The sequence below is a fragment of the Hevea brasiliensis genome, chromosome 10 (assembly GCF_030052815.1).
Source record: "Hevea brasiliensis isolate MT/VB/25A 57/8 chromosome 10, ASM3005281v1, whole genome shotgun sequence".
In the NCBI taxonomy this organism is placed as follows: Eukaryota; Viridiplantae; Streptophyta; class Magnoliopsida; order Malpighiales; family Euphorbiaceae; genus Hevea; species Hevea brasiliensis.
The window spans coordinates 89,414,663-89,436,417 of record NC_079502.1 but is presented as its reverse complement, the minus strand read 5'-3'; the positions used below and the strand labels follow the sequence as shown (position 1 = coordinate 89,436,417).

At 32.9% G+C, this 21,755-nt stretch overlaps 1 protein-coding gene across 1 annotated transcript; it reads left to right on the top strand.

Annotated features, from left to right (window-relative positions):
• Window positions 1-11,555: 11,555 nt before the first annotated feature.
• LOC110666651 (polyadenylate-binding protein 2) lies at window positions 11,556-21,551 on the top strand. Its single transcript, XM_021827226.2, has 6 exons — window positions 11,556-11,772; window positions 11,927-12,029; window positions 13,054-13,124; window positions 20,798-20,989; window positions 21,111-21,235; window positions 21,331-21,551. Exons 1-6 carry the CDS (start codon window positions 11,659-11,661, stop codon window positions 21,377-21,379), a joined length of 654 nt encoding a protein of 217 aa, XP_021682918.1. The 5' UTR covers window positions 11,556-11,658; the 3' UTR covers window positions 21,380-21,551.
• The last annotated feature ends 204 nt before the right edge of the window (window positions 21,552-21,755 follow it).

The window sequence follows — 21,755 nt, the reverse complement described above, 5'->3', positions numbered from 1 at the left end:
ATCACCAATCATCTTGTGGACATGATCCCCAACATTATGTCCTCGGACATCCTCATACGGAATAGCTGTCTAGATATCTCATACCTAGCATTCTCTTTGTGCTCACCATACAACTCTTGTAGGTGAATGAGGATCTCACTCGCACTCTGCATGTTCTCATGTTGCTTCTGTAACTCATTACTCATAGAAGCAAGCATGTAACACTTAGCTCTCATATCATGCTCCTTCCACTTGTCCAAAGTTTCATGTTCCTCTTGTGTGGCCTCTGGAGGTAAGGGACTAGGAACATTTGAATATAGAACATATCCTATATGTTCAAGGTTCAGGACAAGTTTCAAATTTCTTAGCCAATCAGACAGATTAGGTCCTGTCAACCTGTTGTGATCAAGTATGCTTGCAAGGATATTGGATGGTGGTGGTTGTTCTGTGCTCATTATTATCAGAAGATTAATTGCAGAAATAACCAGATTAATTAGCAAATGTATCATGTAATTAACCAAATATGATTATGGTCTTTTAATCAAATTGGTCCTCCCACTAACTTAGCGAATCCTACACTTCCAAAGTAGAAAACGGAAATCCTAGTTGGATGGATTTCTAGTGGGTGATTGAATTCTTATAATTCTATTGATCATCCTCAGGTACATCCATTATTGGAATTACAATAAACTATAAGTGAGCAACTCCTTGCCCATCACATCTTATGTGAGGTTCAATCCTTTACCTAGCCCCTAATGCTCAAAATCTCAGGTACATCCATTATTGACTTATCTTGCATTAGTTAAGTTGATCACATTGAGCGATAATTATGCAAATAATTTTAATGTCCTCAGGTACATCCAATATTGGCCACCAAACCATTTACATATTTACAACATCTCATGCTTAACAATTATTCTTAAGAAAATCTCTTAAATTAATTGCATCTCATGCAACTATTTAAAATTTCTTAAAATAATTGCCCCAATGGAGGGCTTATGTTATAATTACTTTAATTATAGCATTTCCAACTTAATCATTTGTTTGGAAGATTTTATAGCCATCCTAAATACTATTAAGGTCTCACTTTGCACATTATCCATTTAGCATGCATATATCATATAATTGCATACATTCCCATACATCTCATGCATTCATGGATAAGCAGTAAATATGGTATGATCATGGACTTTCTAAGGGATTCAATTCGAGCCACCAAGAATTGAATCAGGGCATTCCTAGGTGCATTTCATTCATTCATTTTACAAGAGTTCTGAAGGAGTACATAATCAACACTTGATATTGAATTCCTTCCACTGGTCCCACCAATGCTCTTGACCTCCTTGAACTTCTTGCAATCCAATATTACATAGTAATCCTTGGCATACCAAGGCGAATTTACAAGAACTTAAATAAATGAAATTACAACCCAAAAATATTACAAACTTAATAATACATGCCCAAAATAAATTAAAATAAATTAATTAATTTACAATCCCAAAGAAACATAAAAGAAATAATTCCAATCACATTGGTCTTTTATAGTCCATGATCATCCATCATGCATATCACTATTTAACAATTAAATAAAACATACATTCTTAAATTAAATTGAATATCTCATATTCAAATTAAAATTACAGATTTGAATATGATTCAAATAAATTTAAAAATTCAGATTTGAATCTCATTCAAACAAATTTAAAAATTCAGATTTGAATCACATTCAAACAACTTCAAAAATTCAGATTTGAATCACATTCAAACATTTTTTAAAAAATCAGATTTGAATCACATTCAAATATTTTTTAAAAAATCAGATCTGAATTTTATTGAATCAATTTTAAAAAATCAGATTTAAATATGATTCAAACAACTTTAAAAATTCAGATTTGAATCTCATTCAAACAACTTTTAAAATTGATTTGAATCACATTCAAATATTTTTAAAATTCTGATTTGAATCATAATTTAATTGTGTGATTAAAACAACTAATTAAACACTTTAATTAGTCAAAGAATAGCCTTAGATCATACAACAATTGCAGAATTAAAAGCCAAACCTTGAACCACCCATGGAACCATTGTTGCCGCCACCTATGGTGGCTTCACCATGTGTGACGCCACACCTTGCTTTGCAACCAGCAATAATCTCTTGATCTCATGATCATACACACAATTAAATTATATAATCAACAATCTAAATGGCAAATATAGTGGCTCGATACCAATTGAAGGAACAGGCGTGAAAAACACAAGATTATACCATTGAATTCAAAAATTTTCACCTAGGGTCACATGCACCATGCAAGATTTATTTTTATCTATTTGATTTCAATGATAAACAACATATTAAAACTCTTTTAATATGTTTTTGGATCTGTATTTGCCATTTAAGATTTTAAAATTAATCAGATTAATTTTAGAACCCTAGATTAAATCAAGAACGATTACACTAACCTCTTGATGTGCTGCAGCGTGTCTGCGCCTTTGAGATTCGTCTTTAGGACACCAAATGTTGTCCCTCTAGCTTGTCCACACCAAGAACACCTATGGCAGCCCTTGAATGGCTTCTAAAGCTTTTTCTATTAATTAGAAATTCAAGTTCTGCCTTTTAAGAGATTAGAGATGTAAACAGGACACTAGAAACAATTTCTAGTGTTCTTAATTCAAGAGATTGATGGCTAATCTCTTTGAATTGATGAGAGATGAAGAGAAATAGCTGGAGAGGCTCAAAGTGGCGTGACAATTGAGAGGAGAGGCTGCTGGTTATGTTTTCTTTTCATAACCACACTTAAATAGCTAGGTTAACACATTAAACCCTAGCCACATGTCACCTTTTGATTAGCTCTAGGTTTAAGTGACCCAATCACATTGTGCCAAGTGTCAAACCTATATTTAATCTTGATTTTAATCATCTTACATGATTAAAAAAAAAACATTTAGCAAGCTTATGTGTTATGCCATGTGTCACCATCTCATGGTGCCACGTGTCACACTGTGAAATGACCAAAATGCCCCTGTGTCTTAATTTTGAGTTCTTAACCCAAAATAATTATTTTCTTCTTCTAATTAATTTATATCAAATATAAATTAATTAATTAATCTCTATTAATTAATTTCTCATCAATTAAATTCATATTTAAACACTTTAAATATAAATTTAATTTATACTACACATCCAATAATCTAGATTTGGTTTCAAGTCATGCTAGGGACTTTGCAATTTTATTGCAAACCAAACCTATTTAATTAATCAATTAAACTCTTTAATTAATTAATTAAATCATATTTAAATAGGTGATAACTTGTGTATGTGTGTGACTTACTAGGCTCATCACTAATTGGCAATGAGACATGATCTCAACTCTTAATATCATCAGAACTCTTTCTTACCATAAATGATTTCTCTAAATCATTTTATGAACCTCATAGACCATGGTTAACACCTAGCATAGCATGCCATGGCCACCCAATTAGTAATAAGATTTACCTTAAATGAACCTATAATCATATGTTACCATGCACTAGAATCTCTCTGTTACAAAATCCCAACTCAAGTGAGTCATGGTTTATGTCAAACTCCATTTGCTATGAATATTATGTTCTCTTTTAATTCCAGTTCTTGATTAAAAGATTTTTCTCATCGAAACTCTTTTACGAATAAATCTATCTGTCCTGGCCAGGAACTTGAAACATCAAGAACAATTAAATGAACATAGGATTTTAACTCTATTTACTTAGAGGAACAGATTCCATCTTGATCAACACCTACCTCCATATATAACTAGCAAGAACCAACACATGCCCATATACCCATACATAGTACAAGTATGAAAGCAGTATCAAACTCAAACTACCTATATACAAGATAACTGTGCTATCTCAAGTCTAAAGATTATATGCACTGATATGATTTATGACAAAACATTGACAAGAGTAAACTCCATGTGCTTGTCATAAGTGTCACTGGTTCGGCCTACTAATCATTTATAAGTGCCTATCATGTTTGTTATATGGCATGAGACTCACCATTCCATCTTATTTATATCTCATATAAATAACTTGGGAACAAACATGAATACAATCTTTCTGGATAAGTCATGTCCTTATTATGAAGTATCCTCGATTGTGAACCTATTTATGATACTTTGTGCTAGAAATATTGTCACTCATATTCTTAACAACTTAAGAATAATATTTCTAACAAAATAGCAATGGACCTTTTCTATTACACATAAATATATTATGTAAACGGAAAAGTGGAAATGCCTTTTATTATTAAAAATATGTACAAGATACATACTAAATGATATGCTCTAGGGCATACTACTAACAGTTCATCGATGACATTTTAGTGTACTCAAAGAGTAAGGAGGAGCATGAACAGCATTTGAGAATTGTCCTTCAGACCTTACGAGAACACAAGCTATATGCCAAGTTCTCAAAATGTGAGTTTTGGTTAGATAGTGTGGCTTTCCTAGGCCATACAGTATCTAAGGATGGGGTGTCCGTTGATAAGAAAAAGGTTGAAGCAGTGCTTCATTGGCCTAGACCCACAACTGTGTCAGAGATTCGTAGTTTCTTGGGTTTAGCAGGGTATTATAGACGGTTTGTTCAAGACTTCTCTCGTATTGCAGCACCTTTGACTAAATTGACACAGAAGAATGTGAAATTTCAGTGGTCTGAGGCTTGTGAGAAAAGTTTTCAGGAGCTTAAGACTCGTTTAACTACTGACAGATGTTAGCCCTTCCATCTGGATCAGGGAGTTATGTAGTATATTGTGATGCTTCTAGGATTGGTTTAGGATGTGTTTTGATGCAGCATGGACGGGTTATTGCATATGCTTCTCGTCAGTTGAAAAGGCACGAGCAGAATTATCCAACTCATGATTTGGAAATGGTCGCAGATAATTTTTACTTTGAAAATGAGGCACTATCGTATGGTGAGACTTGTGAAATCTTCACGACCACAAAAGTCTCAAATACATATTTGACCAACGTGATCTTAATCTTAGGCAAAGGAGATGGGTAGAATTCTTTGAAGGATTATGATTGCACTATCTGATATAATCCTGGAAAAGCTAATGTAGTGGCTGATGCTCTAAGCAGGAAGTCTTCTGGTAGTTTAGCCCATATATCTACCAAGATGAGGCCTCTGATTGGTGAATTACATGGGTTGCTAGATCAAGGAGTAGAGTTTGAAATCATAGCTGGATCATTCTTAGCACATTTTCGAGTTAGGCCTATCTTGATTGATCGAATTAAGGTTTTGCTCAAAGAGGATTCTCGGTGTGTGAGATTATAGATAATATTCATCAAGGCCAAGCTCAAGGATTCATGTTGAATGATGATGGAGTTCTTCGTTATGGCACTAGACTTTGTGTCCCCAATGTTGATGAGTTGAGAAGAGAAATCATGGAGGAGGCACACCATTCTGCTTACACAGTACACCTAGGTTCAACTAAGATGTACCGTGATTTAAGGGAGCATTATTGGTGGGGTGGCACGAAGAGGGATGTTGCAGACTTTGTTGCTAAATGTTTGACTTGTCGTGAGTTAAGCGGAACATCGGAGACCATCAGGTTACTTCAGCCATTGCCTATTCCCGAGTGGAAGTGGGAGCATATTGCCATGGACTTTGTTGTGGGTTTACCTAGTACACGAGGTGGTTACAATGTAATTTGGGTGATAGTGGACAGATTGACAAAATCTGCTCATTTCCTTCCTGTGAAGACTACATATGACTTTGCTAAACTTGCACAGTTGTATATAAACAAGATTGTTAGTCTTCATGGAGTTCCAGTTTCCATTATCTCTGATCGTGGTACTCAGTTTACTTCTCGATTTTGGAAGAAATTCCAAGAAGCTTTAGGAACACGAGTAGACTTTAGTACTGCTTTTCACCCTCAGACGGATGGACAGTCAGAAAGGACCATACAGATATTAGAGGACATGCTTCGTGCATGCGTTATGGATTTTGGTGGCGATTGGGATCATCATTTGCCTTTAGTGGAGTTTGCTTATAATAACAGTTATCAGGCAAGTATAGAGATGGCTCCATATGAGGCATTATATGGTCGAAAGTGTAGGTCACCGGTTTGTTGGGATGAAGTTGGAGAAAGAAGGCTTACTAGACCAGAGTTGATACTTCGACTAATTCGTGATCGACTTTTGACTGCTCAAAGTCAACAGAGAAGTTATGCTGACCCTAAGCGTAAAGATGTAGAATTTTTGATTGGTGATCATGTATTTCTGAGAGTTTCCCCTATGAAAGGAATCATGAGGTTTGGGAAGAAAGGGAAGCTTAGCCCTCGTTTTGTTGGTCCATTTGAAATTTTGGAGAGAATTGGAGCAGTTGCTTACCGTTTAGCCCTTCCACCTGGTTTTGCACATGTACATCCAGTTTTTCATATTTCTATGCTTAGGAAGTATGTACCAGATCCATCTCATGTTTTACAACCTCAAACCATGCAATTTAGGGATGATATGTCATATGAGGAGAAACCAGTAAAGATTTTAGATCGACAAATTAGGAAACTCCGGTCTAAGGAAGTGGCTTTGGTCAAAGTCTTGTGGCATAATCACTCAAGTAGTGAGGCCACATGGGAGGCAGAATCTGAAATGCGAGCCAAATATCCTCATTTATTTGATTCTTCAGGTTAGAATTTTTGTCTATCCAAATTCGGGGACCGAATTTTTTTTAAGGGGGGAAGTATGTGAAAACCCATATACAATTATTATTTATTATTATTTTATTTTAATTAGTTAACAATAATTTAATATATTTATAAAAAATATATATTTTTATTAGATGGTCTGCTTATTTATTTTTAGATATATATATATATATTATTTTTGAAATTAAATATATATCTGCAATCTGAACAACCCAGTTCAATAATAACTCTTAGCCCATTCTACACCTAATAGAACTCTTGAAATATATATATACCCTAATAATCTCTTCTGCTAAATTTTGCTCTCAAAACCTATTTGTCACCTCCTTTTCTATCAAATACTCTCAACAGAGAATCCCTAAATTTTTACTTCTCTATTCATCACATTCGATTCTGTTTTCAAGGTAAGAATTCTAATTCCTTATTCAGTAATGGGTGAATTTAATTTTATTTTATTTTCTTGATCTGTTACAACTACTCTAAAAAATTTATTTTCTCTTTGACCATTGATATTGAATTGGGTTGATCATGATTAATAGTAACATTGAATTTAGATTTTGTACATACATCTATATATTCACCGAATCATTATATATATGTATATATATATATTAAAGTTTTATTTTATTATTATTTAATATTTTTCTTTTAATATTTTGGGTGTGTAGGAGATTCGAATATTCAATCAGCCAATTGAAATTGTCTCTCTTCCATTGAAAATAATTATTGTCTTGGAGGTTCCAGGTGAGTGGTAATTATAGTGCATGGCACCGTTTTTGTCCCTTTTAAAATTTCTTAGCATTAAGTTTGTTATTAAATAAAATTTTAAATTAATATTTTAACAATGATTTTATATGTGATTTTCTATAGTTTTATTTTATTATTAAATTTTATTTCAATTTTGATTAAATAATTGATTTTGCTAACTATCTCTGCATTAGACCCATTAGGATTCCGGGAACAGGCCTTTAATGTATTTATATTGATTGATATTTGACTATAAAATTTACCGATGTGTTACTGAATTGATTTGAGATTGATTTGATTTTATTGAATTGATTTGAGATTGATTTGATTTTATTGAATTGAATTGAGATTGATTTGATTTTATTGAATTGATTTGAGATTGATTTGATTTATTCGACTCTCTGAAATTATTGAAATACACTATTGGAATTGCACTATCAGTTATTATTTGATATCTGAAATTTTTTTTATTGATTTTGATTGATTTGTACAAATTGGTTTTCTGTTTTGAATTGGTACCTGTGCCCAGTATCTGTTTCTGTTATCTGGCCCCGCCGTGTGGACTATCACGGTATTAGGTTGCATTGTTGAGTCATGCATCATTGCAGTTTATGGTTGCATTAGTATCATATGCATTGATATCTGTGAAGGAGGAGGAAAGTATCTGATATCTGGTAGCGCGCTTACCATCTGACCTTTGGTGATGTGGGGTATCATCACCCTGGTGCACTGTACCATAAAAATTTTATTGAATGAATTTATTTTATATATATGTTTTACGAAATTATTTTATTAATGATTTTGACAGCATGAGCATGATTTTATTGAATAGAAAATTTATTGTGAAATTAATCAAGCGTCTGCCTGTTCCTATTCCGTTGTGTGCTATAATTATCATTCACTGAGCATCTAGCTCAAACCACGTTTTCTATGCATTATCTGTTTGGATCGGTAGAATTTCGGTGATCCAAATATTCAGTCCATTTTCTGGAGAGGGACGACTTTGATTTGTTCTCATGGTATGCCCGAATTCATGTTTTCTCGGGCTAATAATTAGTTTAGTTTATTGAACAGTTTAAGTTTTTATTTGAAATCTGTAGAGACTCCGCAGTTTACCTATGGGATATTTATGATGTTTATTCAGCATTTTATTTATTTAGATTTTGTCTATTTTTGGGATTAGTAATTGACTATATATTCGTTCAAGATACTCTGATAAGGCTTGCATGATTTAAGAATACTTAAATTATGCGCCGGTCACGGTTCAGAATTTTGGGTCGTGACAGTTCATAAGCGTGCAAAGGCTCCTTACAGTTAATAATTGCCTGGGTGTGAGTGTTAATACAGTAAGTCTTGTATTCCTGTGTGTGCGTGTGTTCTTGAAAGAAAAAAGAAAATCCTAAGGGATGAGGCTTGATTCTCAGTATGACCCAATTATTTAATGAGGTCCGTGAGTTAGTTAGTGGGCGTGCTCATTGGGGCTGAGCCTTTGGATTTGGATATGTGTTTGGATTCATAAGCATTGCCAAGACTCCTCCCAATTAGTAATTACCTGGGTGTGAGTGTTAGTACAGTAAGTCTAGACTAAGAATTTTATATGAACTCTAAAATTATATAAATAATAAAATTTTAAGTATTAAGAATTTTAAATTTATATAAATTATAAAATTAAATTAAATAGTAAAAAATATAATTATGAATATTATAAATAATGAATGGTAATTTGGGTAAAACTAATGTTCTCTCTCCCTTTGCATATTTATATATTATATAGATATATTCAAGATAATAATAATAATAATAATAATAATAATAATAATAATAATAATAATTTATTATTATTATTATTATTATTATTATTATTATTATTATTTTGAATTTTTTGTAAATAAAACTTAAAGGTATAAAAGAATATTATGATAAAAAGATAATTTATAATTTAATTTATGAAATAAACTCAAAATAAACTTTTGGGTTAAAAAACCTCACAGTTTTCAAATTAAGTCTAAATTAGTCATCACTCAATAAAATAACATTTTTAATAATGAAAATATTAATTTCCTTAAGTTTTTAATATTAAAAATTAATTTTTATTTTTATCAAAATAAAAATTAAGAAAATATCTCCATATTACAAAAGCACAATAAAACAAAACCTGAAAATTGGATAAAACTCAAAAAAAAAAAATGCAAAATCACAAGAACATCAATAGGAACACATCTGCAGTTAGTTGAATTGAAGTTTGTTGCAGCCTTGCTGGAAAACAAATGCATCCTACTCCAGCTTTGGATTCATACCAGCAGCATCCTTTTTATATTTTTCATCAATTTCTCACTTTATCCCATTGTTAAAGTAATTGGCTATGGGCTTGATTTTGGTATACAGTTGGATCTTGGATTTGAGCTTGTTGGTGGAAAAATTATCTTTCATTAGCGATGTAATTAGTGAAAATTATCATATTCGAATTTGAAGTCTGTTATTATTTTTAATATTTAAATTCATCTCAAACTCAAGTAAAATTTATTTTTAATTACTTGAATTCATCGTAAATTCGATTATTATTATCTAAAAAATACTTAAATCTATTTAATTTTATATATTTTAATTATTAATTTACATTAAAATTATTAATAATATAAATTTTAAAATTTTAATAATTATATAAAATATTAAAATTCTATTTACTTAAAATATAATACATAAAAAATTTATAAATATTATTATAAAAAAATTCTATATTTAATTATTTATTTATCTATATTGATTTGGATAACGGATACTCAACATATAAAACTTAAATCCGATCAAAGTATTTTTACTTAAAATTAAATTCTTTTCAAAATATGGTTGCATACCATCTAAATACATTGCATTAGAGTTCGGTTAAGTTGAATACCCGCAATGCTTACTGCCATCCCTATTTTTCATACGACTGGTCTTTGATTAAATTTTACAAGATTCATTGCATGTAAAAAAATATAAACACATCTACAAATTACAACAAAATTCAAAAAAACACCAATAAAACACATTTGCAAATTGCAACAAACTTAAATAAAAAAAAAATTACAGGAACACCAAGAAAACAAAAACAACCAATTAACATCAACCCAGAAAATCAAGTATCAACCTATTAACATCAACCTAGAAATTCAACCTATAGCCAAAACAATATTTATTTCATCCAACCAAACTCAAATTCATGTGATTTGGCCTATTTCTTTCTTTTTCTAGATCGTGACATTGGGAGCAACAAATCACTAGGTTCATTGTAGGTGGAAATGGGTTTAACAAGAAGAAGAATAAGAAAAAGGGGAATTGGAAATGAGTTTTAAAAGAAGTAGAAGAAGGGGAATGAGAAATGGAATTTTGAAGGAGGAGGAGGAGGGAAATAAGAGATAGATTTAAGGAGATAGGGGATGGGGAATGGTTTTCGATTCTAGTTTGATAGATTTTAGGATTTTTTTTTTAGTTTTTAAATAATAAATATTTTTAATATTTAAAATCATAAAATTAATATTTAATTATTTTAGAAATTTAAAAGTCAAAACTAGCTTATTTTTACTTCTTCATGAAGTTGAGTACCTTATTTGAACTTTTTTTCTTAAAATTTATTATTACTTGTTAGTGAGTTAAAACAGTAACAATTTTTATTTATAATAATTTAGTTTTAAATTTAGGTTGGTTGATATTACTTAAGTCTTTGCTTTACTTAAAAGTTACCTTATGAGTTAGAGATGTTCAATTAGTATAAAAATTAGATTAGTATCAAGTATTCAAGCGATATAAATGGATCTATCAAGCTTTTTATGTTGAAACGAGATAAAAAGGAATTCGAGAAAAAAAAAGGCTACCCATCGGTTATAAGCACTCGAATCATTTCTTAGTAGATGATAAATTTTCACTTTTCAATATTAATTTTTGTTTACTCACTTACAAGAAAAATTTTAATAAAAAATTATTTTATTAATAAAAATATATTTTAAAGGATAATTTATTTTTATAAAAAATAAAAAATTAAAATATAATTTTTATTATATCTAAAAACCAAATTATAAAATACTAAAAAAAAAAAATCTCAATCCTCTTGATCATACCAAACTACCAGGACGCATTGTTTCCGACAAACAATCACATGAAACGACGACATTTTAATCATCTGATTAACCCCGTGTCCCACACTATATAAACCGAGCATCTGGGGCGCCGAGGGATTTTCTTGCTTCTGGAAACATCTAATCGGAGCCAGAGGTATGGAGGAAGAAGAGCATGAGGTGTACGGGGGGGAGATTCCTGACGTGGAAGGCGATATGGACTCTCACAACGCCGACGTCGACATGTCCGCCGCCGATGAAGACGCCGTCAAGGTCCTATCTCTTTCAGTTTGAATTTTGCATAGAGATGATAAAAACCCTAGTGATTTAATCGATCTTAGATGTTTCTATATTCGAAAAGCTATTTACTTAACTTTCTTGTATTGATTTATAATCATCACCGCTCTACGTGGGTGTAATGTTGCAGGAGCTGGATGAGATGAAGAAGAGGTTGAAGGAGATGGAGGAGGAAGCGGCGGCTCTTCGCGAGATGCAAGCTAAGGTTGAGAAGGAGATGGGCGCTGTTCAAGGTTTTGACTCCTTTTTCTTCTATCTTCTACTACGAGTTTTGTTTTTCTACCTTGTAGAGGAATTTGGATCTGCTGTTACAAGTCTATTCCTTGTTTGGTTCCGGGGAAAATTTGATGGTCAAAGGGAGTTGTGGGGTGGCTATTTTGATTTGATTATGCTTCTTTTGGTGGTTTAGATAATATTTCACATCTGGATTATTCCCGTCTTATTCTCCTGTAATTTGATCAAAAAATGATGTTTGACACTTTTGTCGAGAAGAGATATTACAAAAATGATATAAGAGAGATGATTGCATATAAAGGAAGCACAGACTCATCTTTTTTTCTGTCTCCTTTGGAAATCAGTTTTTGTAGTTTTTGGTGGTCCATGCACTCTTATCAGGCTTTGATTTGAAAATGAGTGGTTTGAGAATTTCAGCAAACATCTATTTGATGTCCTCAAAAACTCGGGGTACTTTTTAATTGCGTTTTCTTTTAATCATTTAAAAAATAGCACTGGTAAATGTGCTGTTAGCATGGAGAACATATTTTTCTTGTTTCGATGACCAAATACCTGTGATTAGAAGACTATTCTTTGCCTGTGTTCTGCAATTTTCTAGTGGTGTTGTATGTCCCATATTTTGGCATGCATTTCTTTATCAAACATTTTTTTTTCTAAAAAAACCATCTAACCTACCTCTTCTTTGGTCTGTGTGATTTTTCACTGTTTTGAAGATTTTAACCAGATTGGAGTTGGCAGATTTTATATTTTTCATTTTTTTTTGTATAAAATTTTTTTAACCTTCATCATGCCTCCAGATTCATGATGTAGAGCATCTGTTAATATGGATTATGATTAGATTTGTGCTTGTAAGCTTGTGCTGTATGTTTTTTCTGACTTAGAATAAGATGCTTCTTGAATTTTTAATACAGTCAAATGTCTTCTTCTTGTATGAATTTTCTTCTTGTCCTCTCAACGCCTGTCTGGAAGTTTATAACTCACATTATTATCTTTATTATTTGTGTGCTGTAATGTCGTTCACAGATCCAGCTAGTGCTGCTGCTAACCAAGCAAATAAGGAGGAAGCGGATTCTCGTTCTGTGTTTGTTGGCAATGTGAGAAAATAGATAACCTCCTTTGTTTGTTCTTTTTTTTTTTTTTCTCCAAAGCTAGGTTCTATATCTTAGTTTTTCTCTTAAGAGTTGCATGATATTGTGTGATTTTCTTTAGCCCTTAATCAAAATTTCTTGTTTACATGTCTGGCTGAACATTCTTTTTTTGGCCTGTTCAGTTAAGAAAAATAGTAGCCCTGTTTTTGCATTGGTCATCATAAATTTTCTTTTTGAAATACAATGCCTTTACTATTATGCATGTCATAAATTCATGTATTTTATATTTGCTTCCCACCCTTTATTTTCTTTACCTAACCTTAGAACTTGGTCCATTGTGTGCAAAATACAATCCTTCTTCCATCCATCAGTAAATTTTATAGATATAACATGCATGCATGTGGTAGTGCGGCGTCTAGGTTGTAAGATGTATATTTGGTCCCCACCTCCCCAAAACTCAACTCAACTAAGCCTTTATCCCTAAAATTTGGAGTTGGCTATATGGATTCGTTTTCTCTACTCTAAACGATTTTGGGTTAAATCCTCAGAAATGTGTAATGCTTCTAGGTCATGTTGTACTAGTCTCCTCCAAGTTAAGTAAATTTAGGTCTACCCCCCTCGGCCCCCCCCAAAAAAAAAAAAAAAAAAAAAAAAACTCTTAGGGAACACTTGTTGCTCTAGGTGTTTGTAATAGACTTTTTGATTATCATCCATGCTGAAAATCGATATAAACGTTGGGGCATCCTCTGCTTACGACACGCTACATCGGAACCCGGGTGTAGTGAGAAATATGTAAGGGTGTAGGGCGTTCACCGAAAGCGACGCACCATGCCGATTCCCGGGTGTGGTGTTAAATGAGCAAGGGTTCCCACATCATGGATGGGTGTGGGTAAAGAAGGTAGTCCATAGGACAGATAGTAAAATAAATAGTGGAATAGAACATCAGATAGGCATAGAGAACAATAGAAGATATCATAGAAGGAGATCAATTAGGAAGGAGCATGATAGGAGAATCAGGGTTGGTAATTGGAATATTAGATCACTTACAGGAAAATTAATGGAGCTTGTGGATATATTGGAAAGGAGAAGAGTGAATATTGCTTGCATTCAGGAGACTAAATGGGTAGGAAAGAAAAGTAAGGAAGCGGGTAATTCAGGGTATAAACTGTGGTTTATCGGAAAGGAGAGAAATAAGAGCAGTGTGGGCATAATCATAGACAGGACATTGAAAGATGGTGTGAAAAGAGTAGGAGATAGAATTATACTAGTAAAGCTAGTACTAGAAAGAGAAATAATAAATGTAGTTAGTGCTTATACCTCGCAAATAGAACTAGATAGTGAGAGTAAACAAAGGTTTTGGGAAGATATGGATGATCTAATGCAAAGCATACCGAATGAAGAGAATGTTTTCATCTGTGGAGATTTGAATGGACATGCAGGAAGTGATAGGTAAGGCTATGAGAATGCTCATGGAGGTTTTGGATTTGGTAACCGAAATGAAGAGGGAAAAAGAATTCTGGATTTTGCTATGGCATATGACCTAAAACTAGCAAATACTTACTTTATAAAAAGAGTCACATTTAGTAACTTTCAAAAGTGGGCAATATAGAAGCCAAATTGACTTCCTCTTAAACAGAAAGACAAATAGAGCTCTATGCAAGGATTGTAAGGTCATTCTGGGAGAGGCTTTAACAAGTCAATTTTGGTTAGTGGTCTTAGATGTCAAGTTTAGGAACAATTCAAGTAAGGTTAGAAGAAATAGTGTAGCTCGAACAAAGTGGTGGGAGTTCAAAGGAGTAAAGCAAGTGAAGTTCAAAAATGAGCTTCTCGAGTTCGAAGCATGGAAGTTGGATATGGAGGCCAATGGTATGTGGATATAGATGGCAGCAAAGATTAGAGAAGTAGCAAGAAAAGTACTTGGAGAGTCTAGAGGACATGGACCACCCTCAAAAGAGAGATGGTAGTGGAATGAGGAAGTACAAAAGACAGTGAAGAGAAAGAGAGAATAGTATAAAAAATTACCTAAGTGTGATAATAATGAGGCATATGAACAGTACAAGATAGCAAATAAAGAAGCAAAAAAAGTAGTCAATCAAGCCAGAGCGCAGGCCTATGAAAAGTTATATGAGAAACTTGAAATTAAAGAAGGGGAGAAAGATATTTATAGACTAGCAATGAGGAGAGAAAAAAAATGTCAAGATCTCAATTAAGTTAGGTTAGGTCCATTAAGGATAAAAAAGGAAAAATGTTGGTGAAAGATGAGGACATTAAAAGAAGATGAAGAAATTATTTTGATGATCTTTTTAATAATAGTCAAAATGGTAATAACGTGAATATAGACTACAGAGCAATAGAAAAGAATGTGAATTATACTTGAAGGATTAGATATTTAGAAGTAAAGGAAGCACTTAAGAGAATGAAAGTTAGTAAAGCCTGTAGACTCGATGGAATACCAATTGAAGTGCTGAAGTGTTTGGGAGAGATGAGAGTGGCATGGTTAACTAAATTGTTTAATAAGATTCTAAATTCAAAGAAAATGCCCGATGAATGGAGGAGGAGTATTTTAGTACCTATTTTTAAAAATAAGGGAGACATACAGAGTTGCTTAAACTATAGGGGAATTAAACTCATGAGTCATACTATGAAGTTGTGGGAGAGAGTTGTGGAACATTGACTACGTCATGATACTTCTATCTCTCCTAATCAATTTGGCTTCATGCCTGATCGTTCAACTATGGAAGCGATCTTTCTCATTAGAAGTTTGATGGGGAAATATAGAGATGTAAGGAAAGATTTACACATGGTTTTTATCGATTTGGAGAAGGCTTATGATAGTGTTCAAGAGATGTCTTATGGAGAGTGTTAGAACAAAAAAGGGTATCTATTAGGTACATACAAGTGTGGAAAGACATGTATGAAGGAGTAACTACTATTGTGCGCACAGTGGGAGGTGACACCAAAGATTTTCTTATCTCAGTTGGATTATACCAATGTTTAGCTGTAAGCTTTTACCTTTTTACATTAGTTTTAGATGAATTAACGAAACATATACAGGAGAGTATCTATTGGTGTATGATGTTTGCGGATGATATAGTTTTGATAGATGAGACGTAAGAAGGAGTCAATAGAAAGTTAGAGCTTTGGAGAAGTACTCTAGAGTCAAAGGGCTTTAAGTTAAGTAGAACGAAAATAGAATACATGCATTGCAAGTTCAGTGAAGGCTGAACTAGTGATAGGGAAGGAGTTAGTTTGGCTAGAGTGATATTGTCCCAAAGTAATCACTTTAAATATCTCGGCTCAGTCCTTCAAGTAGATGGGGGATGTGAAGAGGATGGTAGTCATAGAATTAAAGCCGGATGGTTGAAGTAGAGATGTGCTGCAGGAGTTTTATGTGATCGCAAGATTCCCAATAAGTTGAAAGGAAAATTTTACCGTACAGCCATAAGACTGGTCATGTTATATGGTAGTGAGTGTTGGGCACTGAAGGAGTCGTATGTTTCTAAGACAGGAGTTGCGGAGATAAGAATTTTAAGGTGGATGAGTGGTCATACTAGACTAGATAAAGTCCGTGATGAGAGTATTAGAAAAAAAGTAGAAGTGGCACCAATTGAGGATAAGTTGAGAGAAGGGAGATTGAGGTGATTTGGTCATGTGAAGCGTAGACATACGGAGGCTTCAGTTAGACAAGTAGAGCACGTTAGGATAGAGGATAGAAAGAAAAGAAGTGGTAGACCTAAACTGATTTGGAGGAGAGTAGTACAACATGACCTAGAAGCATTGCACATTTTCGAGGATTTAACCCAAAATCGTTCAGAGTGGAGAAAGATAATGCATATAGCCGACCCCAAATTTTTGGGATAAAGGCTTAGTTGAGTTGAATTGAGTTGAGTATCCATGTTGAAAATCATTTTACAGAAGCATACGACTCCCTGTTACTTTTCTGTTGTTCATTTAGGTGTTGTGGTTGTATAAAATATGTGCATGAATGCACTTTCAGTGAGCTAATAAATTGTGGAGAAGATTAGATGAATTGAGTAATTCTTTGTACAGCAATTGTATAAACTGTTTATTTGTTGAACAAAAGGCATATCCAATCTTTTCTATATTTATATTAACCTGCAGTGGTGGATCCGCTTGGAAACCTGAGGTTTCCATGGCTCCCCTAGGTTTTCATTGATTATTTTTAATGTTTACTTGTTAATGTAATTTAATATTTTACAGTTGACACCTAATATAGTATTACATGGTCCCTTTTAATTTGGACTAAATTTTTATTATGGCACTCTCAAGCCAAATGAATAGATTGGCAATAATTGTGTGCACATATACACATACCAGCGCCAGAATACACTACATAAGCACACTTGATTTTCTTTCTGCTTATTTTATGACAACCACAGTAATATTATTAAAAAAAAAAATGCTGGTCTGTCCCTTTTCAAGTGTAAAATTTCTAGACTTTGGAAGCTTTTCTTTTATTGCTTGCATTTAAAAGCCTTGTAAATTATATATTATGACATTCTCAAGCCAAATGAATAGATTGGCATTTGGCAATAAGAGTGAGTGAGTGTGTGCCTGTGTGTGCGCACGCACACACATGCACACACCAATGCCAGAATACACTAGCTAAGCACACTTTGATTTGCTTTCTGCTTATTTTATGACAACCACAGTAATATTATTAAAAAAAATTGCTGGTCTGTCCCATTTCAAGTGTAAAATCTCTAGACTTTGGAAGCCTTCTTTTATTGCTTGCATTTGAAGAGCCTTGTGAATTATATATATATATATATATATATATAATAGTAATGTAGACGCAATTTTTTTTTCTTTTATTATCACACACTTGTTTTTAAATATGTTATTATGTACACATACAAAGTATGTGCACATAAGTAGCATATAAGAAAAAGAATTGTTAAATCCTTACTTGTTTGACATGCAAGCCTGTTTAGTTATCAAATTCAATTCATTTATCAAATACTGTCTGTAATCTAATAAAACAACAAATGTCCAAATCTCAACAGCCCAGCTATACTGCCCCCTCTAAACCTAAAAGGGAAAAAGAAGAAAAGAAAATGAGAAATCCTCCCTTCAGCCTGTGGGATTTGTTTTACCATTTTGACCTATCACTTACATTAATTTCCTTGTTTTTGCTGTTGATGTGGTTTCCACCATTGAGAATCATGGTTTGACTTTACGTCTCACTATGATCGCAGGGTTCTTCTTATTCTTCAAGTTCTCTGTTTGTTAGCGCTGGAATAGTTGTACTGTCTTTTGGGGGTTGGCCAGTCATTTTTGTGTTAAATAAGCTTGTATTATGAGAGATTAAAAAAGTCCTGCATGTTAATAGACAAAAGAAATGAAAACAAAACGAGTGGAAAATATGATAAATTTACTGAAAAAAAGAGAGAAAAGAAAAAGGAATAAAAGAACATTTGAAGGGGACAAAAAAGAAAAGCAGAAAAAAAAATTCAAAAGAAAGAAATAATTTTAACAAAAAAAAAAAGGAAAGAAAAAAAAAGGAAAGATAAGTGAGAGAGAGAGAGAGAGAGAGTGAGTTCCGATATGAAGAATGATGTAAATTTATTTCAAAAGAAATTGCATGAAAGAAGCAAGCAAAAGGCTTATTGGAGGTTACTGGAATCGATGGTAGTATGTAATTGAGATGCTTCAACCATGATGTGTGAGAATAGAAGTCATTCCTTTTGAAGGGCAGAGGCATCAGGCAAATCAGGATATGCAATCTGAGTTGCAGACTGCAGAGCCTCGTCACTGCTGTTGGTGGTTGGTGCTTCCGGAAAATGTGGTCATTAAGCAGATGTGGTGAAGGGTATAATGGCGTCTTACCTCTTGATTGCTAGTTGTTTTATCCAAAGTATTGGAAGTGCTTGACAAATGTTTGTTTTCACGTTAACAAGTGAACTTACAATGAGTTCTTAAAATTTTAATTAGCTAATATTGACTTGGTCATCTTATTGTTGACTTTAGACACTTCTGGGGTTTGTCATTTCTCATTAGTCATTACTAAAGGGTTTACCATATGCATTATTGTTTTACTTAAACTCAAGAAGAAGAGCATTTTAAGATCTGTGAATAATCCAACTAGGACATATTTAGATTGACATGGTAATAAATATTTTTCTTCTTACATTTAACTTTGGAAACCTGTGTTTTGAACAGAATGAACATCTAGTATAAGACGTCTTTTTTTTTTTTCCTTTTTTTGCTAGAATATCATTTTCTAATTATCATTTAATTAGCATAATGCTGAACACTTGATGTCTTTTCAGCTTAATTGGCTGGAAAATTTTCCATTATAAGATCCACTATGAATAATTTCATGTATACAACTATTAAGTAATCTTTAGACGTCTTAGCTTTTCCTCTATGATTTATAGGGAAAATCTTTTATAAAGAAATCTCAATTAGTCTCAAAACTTCTTATATTGTTGTTGTTGGTTATATATATATATATATGTACATTCATACGTTTAATTTGCTTCTACCTCTATGGTTGTGCATATATTATCATGAAAAACTGTTCTCATGTCCTTTGCTATTGACTTGTATATGCTGTAAGTTGGGATCTTTGCTTTATAGACAAGGGAACAATGGAAACATGTAGCTTGTTTGCAGTCCTTGAAGGTGGAGTAGAAATGGAGGGGAAAAAAACTACTTGTGGGAAAAAATAACCTTAGCCAAGGATCAGAAATATGGACAAGGGTTTATCCTATATGGTTGAGTTGAGACTTGAGTATGTAATCTTCACTGTATAACTTCAGAGTGTTCAATTTTTTTTCTCCCCATTATGCAGACGCAGAAGTGCATCAACCACCACTTAAACCGTCAAGTCTATTGATGGGAGAAATGAAACAATGATGCCTTTTTTTTCTTAAAAAAGTGAAAAGGGGAGTGATAAAAGTGTAATTTTTTTTTCATTTATCCAAGAAGTGCTAGTTGTTACTGATAGAAGGAAAAAGCAAAATTAGAGATGAACTTCTGGAAAATTATGGTTTCTACTTTCTAGCTCTACATTTGAAAAAGGAATGGCTGTGGGATGATTTGATGATATAGAAGGTTGATACTTTGCTAGTTGGAAAATGCTGGTTTGATTTTTGTGGACGTAATGAATGTGTGCTTGTTTTGGATGGATGCACTCTGGCAAGCTGATTTGGCAGTTTTGCATGCAATTATGCACCCTTACATTTGGTGATTTAAACTTGTTCAGGCTAATGCACATTCCAAAATTTGAACCGTGAACTCAAAAAGATCTTGTCAAACAAAAGTACCCATGCACAAAGATTAAATGAGCTGGATCAGGGGCAATGCAATAGCTATTATATTTGAGGAGTTGTTGATTGAAAGAGGAAAATATAGAGTATTATTGCTTGTGTCAAAAAAGTGATAATAATAACAGTAACAGAAATAAAACATTTTTTTTATTCAATGCTGTTATGATAATCATTATTTTTTCTTTGCATCATATTATACTTTCTTCGGGGTTGGTGGATTATGCATGTAGATAAGGAATCTTTTATCCCAAAAATTACAGCTCAAGGAATGTTGTTAAAACGTATTGCAATGGTTGTTTGTTACTATAAATCTGTTTTTATGATGATGTGATGTTGATTGAAATTTGGCAAGCAAACCTCGTGATGAATAATTTTATGATGCAGGTTGATTATGCATGCACACCAGAAGAAGTCCAACAACACTTTCAATCTTGTGGTACAGTTAACAGGGTTACTATTCTGACAGACAAGTATGGCCAGCCAAAGGGTTTTGCTTATGTGGAATTCCTTGAAGTAGAGGCTGTACAAGAGGCTTTGCTTTTGAATGAATCTGAACTACATGGACGTCAATTGAAGGCAAGTCTTCATTCTTTTATCAAAGAAATTAGCATGCTCATCAGTTGTTGTTATGAAATTTCCATGAGATCCATTTTGCTTTTGATTTATCCTTATTATTTTTATTTGATATGCCATTTAGGTTTTGCCCAAGAGGACCAATGTTCCTGGGATGAAGCAGTATCGACCAAGGCATTTCAATCCTTACGTTGGTTACCGGTTTAGGAGGCCATACGTGCCTAATTTCTACTCCCCTTATGGATATGGGTATGCTTTTTCTGCACTCATCCTAGTTTGGTCGACTGTTGTTCATTTCATCACTTCTGTTTTTTTTTTTTGTTTTGCCACCCCAATATCTGCAGGAAGGTTCCTAGGTTCAGAAGGCCAATGCGATACATGCCCTATTACTAGACACTGTTAAAGATTTATCAGGTGGGTGGTTCCATTCATGAACTTGGGATCTTTTCATTTATGATCTTTCGGGAGGATAAACAGATGTTTTTATTTGTATAATGATGGTTATTGCTATTATTCATAACCGAGGACAATATAAGATTGATGACATTTTATTTCTTAGGCAAAATTTTCCTCATTAAAGACATGTTTATTATTGTTGAAACTGCTTTTTTAAAGAATATTAAAAAAATATTGAAAATTAAATATGATAAGTTTTAGTTATAAAATATTAAAATAATAAAATAATAAAATAATTTTTTTTAAATTAATTTTTAATAGCATTTAGAATGGTGCATTCTTTTCCAGAAAAATAGTTGTCTTCGGCACTGAG

What these genes read in the sequence shown, in the direction of transcription:
- LOC110666651 (XM_021827226.2), top strand. Translation starts at nt 11,659, where the DNA reads ATGGAGGAAGAAGAGCATGAGGTGTACGGGGGGGAGATTCCTGACGTG. An exon ending in GGAGATGGGCGCTGTTCAAG is followed by an intron (nt 12,030 to 13,053) that starts GTTTTGACTCCT and finishes TGTCGTTCACAG; the next exon opens with ATCCAGCTAGTGCTGCTGCT. An exon ending in GTTCTGTGTTTGTTGGCAAT is followed by an intron (nt 13,125 to 20,797) that starts GTGAGAAAATAG and finishes TTTATGATGCAG; the next exon opens with GTTGATTATGCATGCACACC.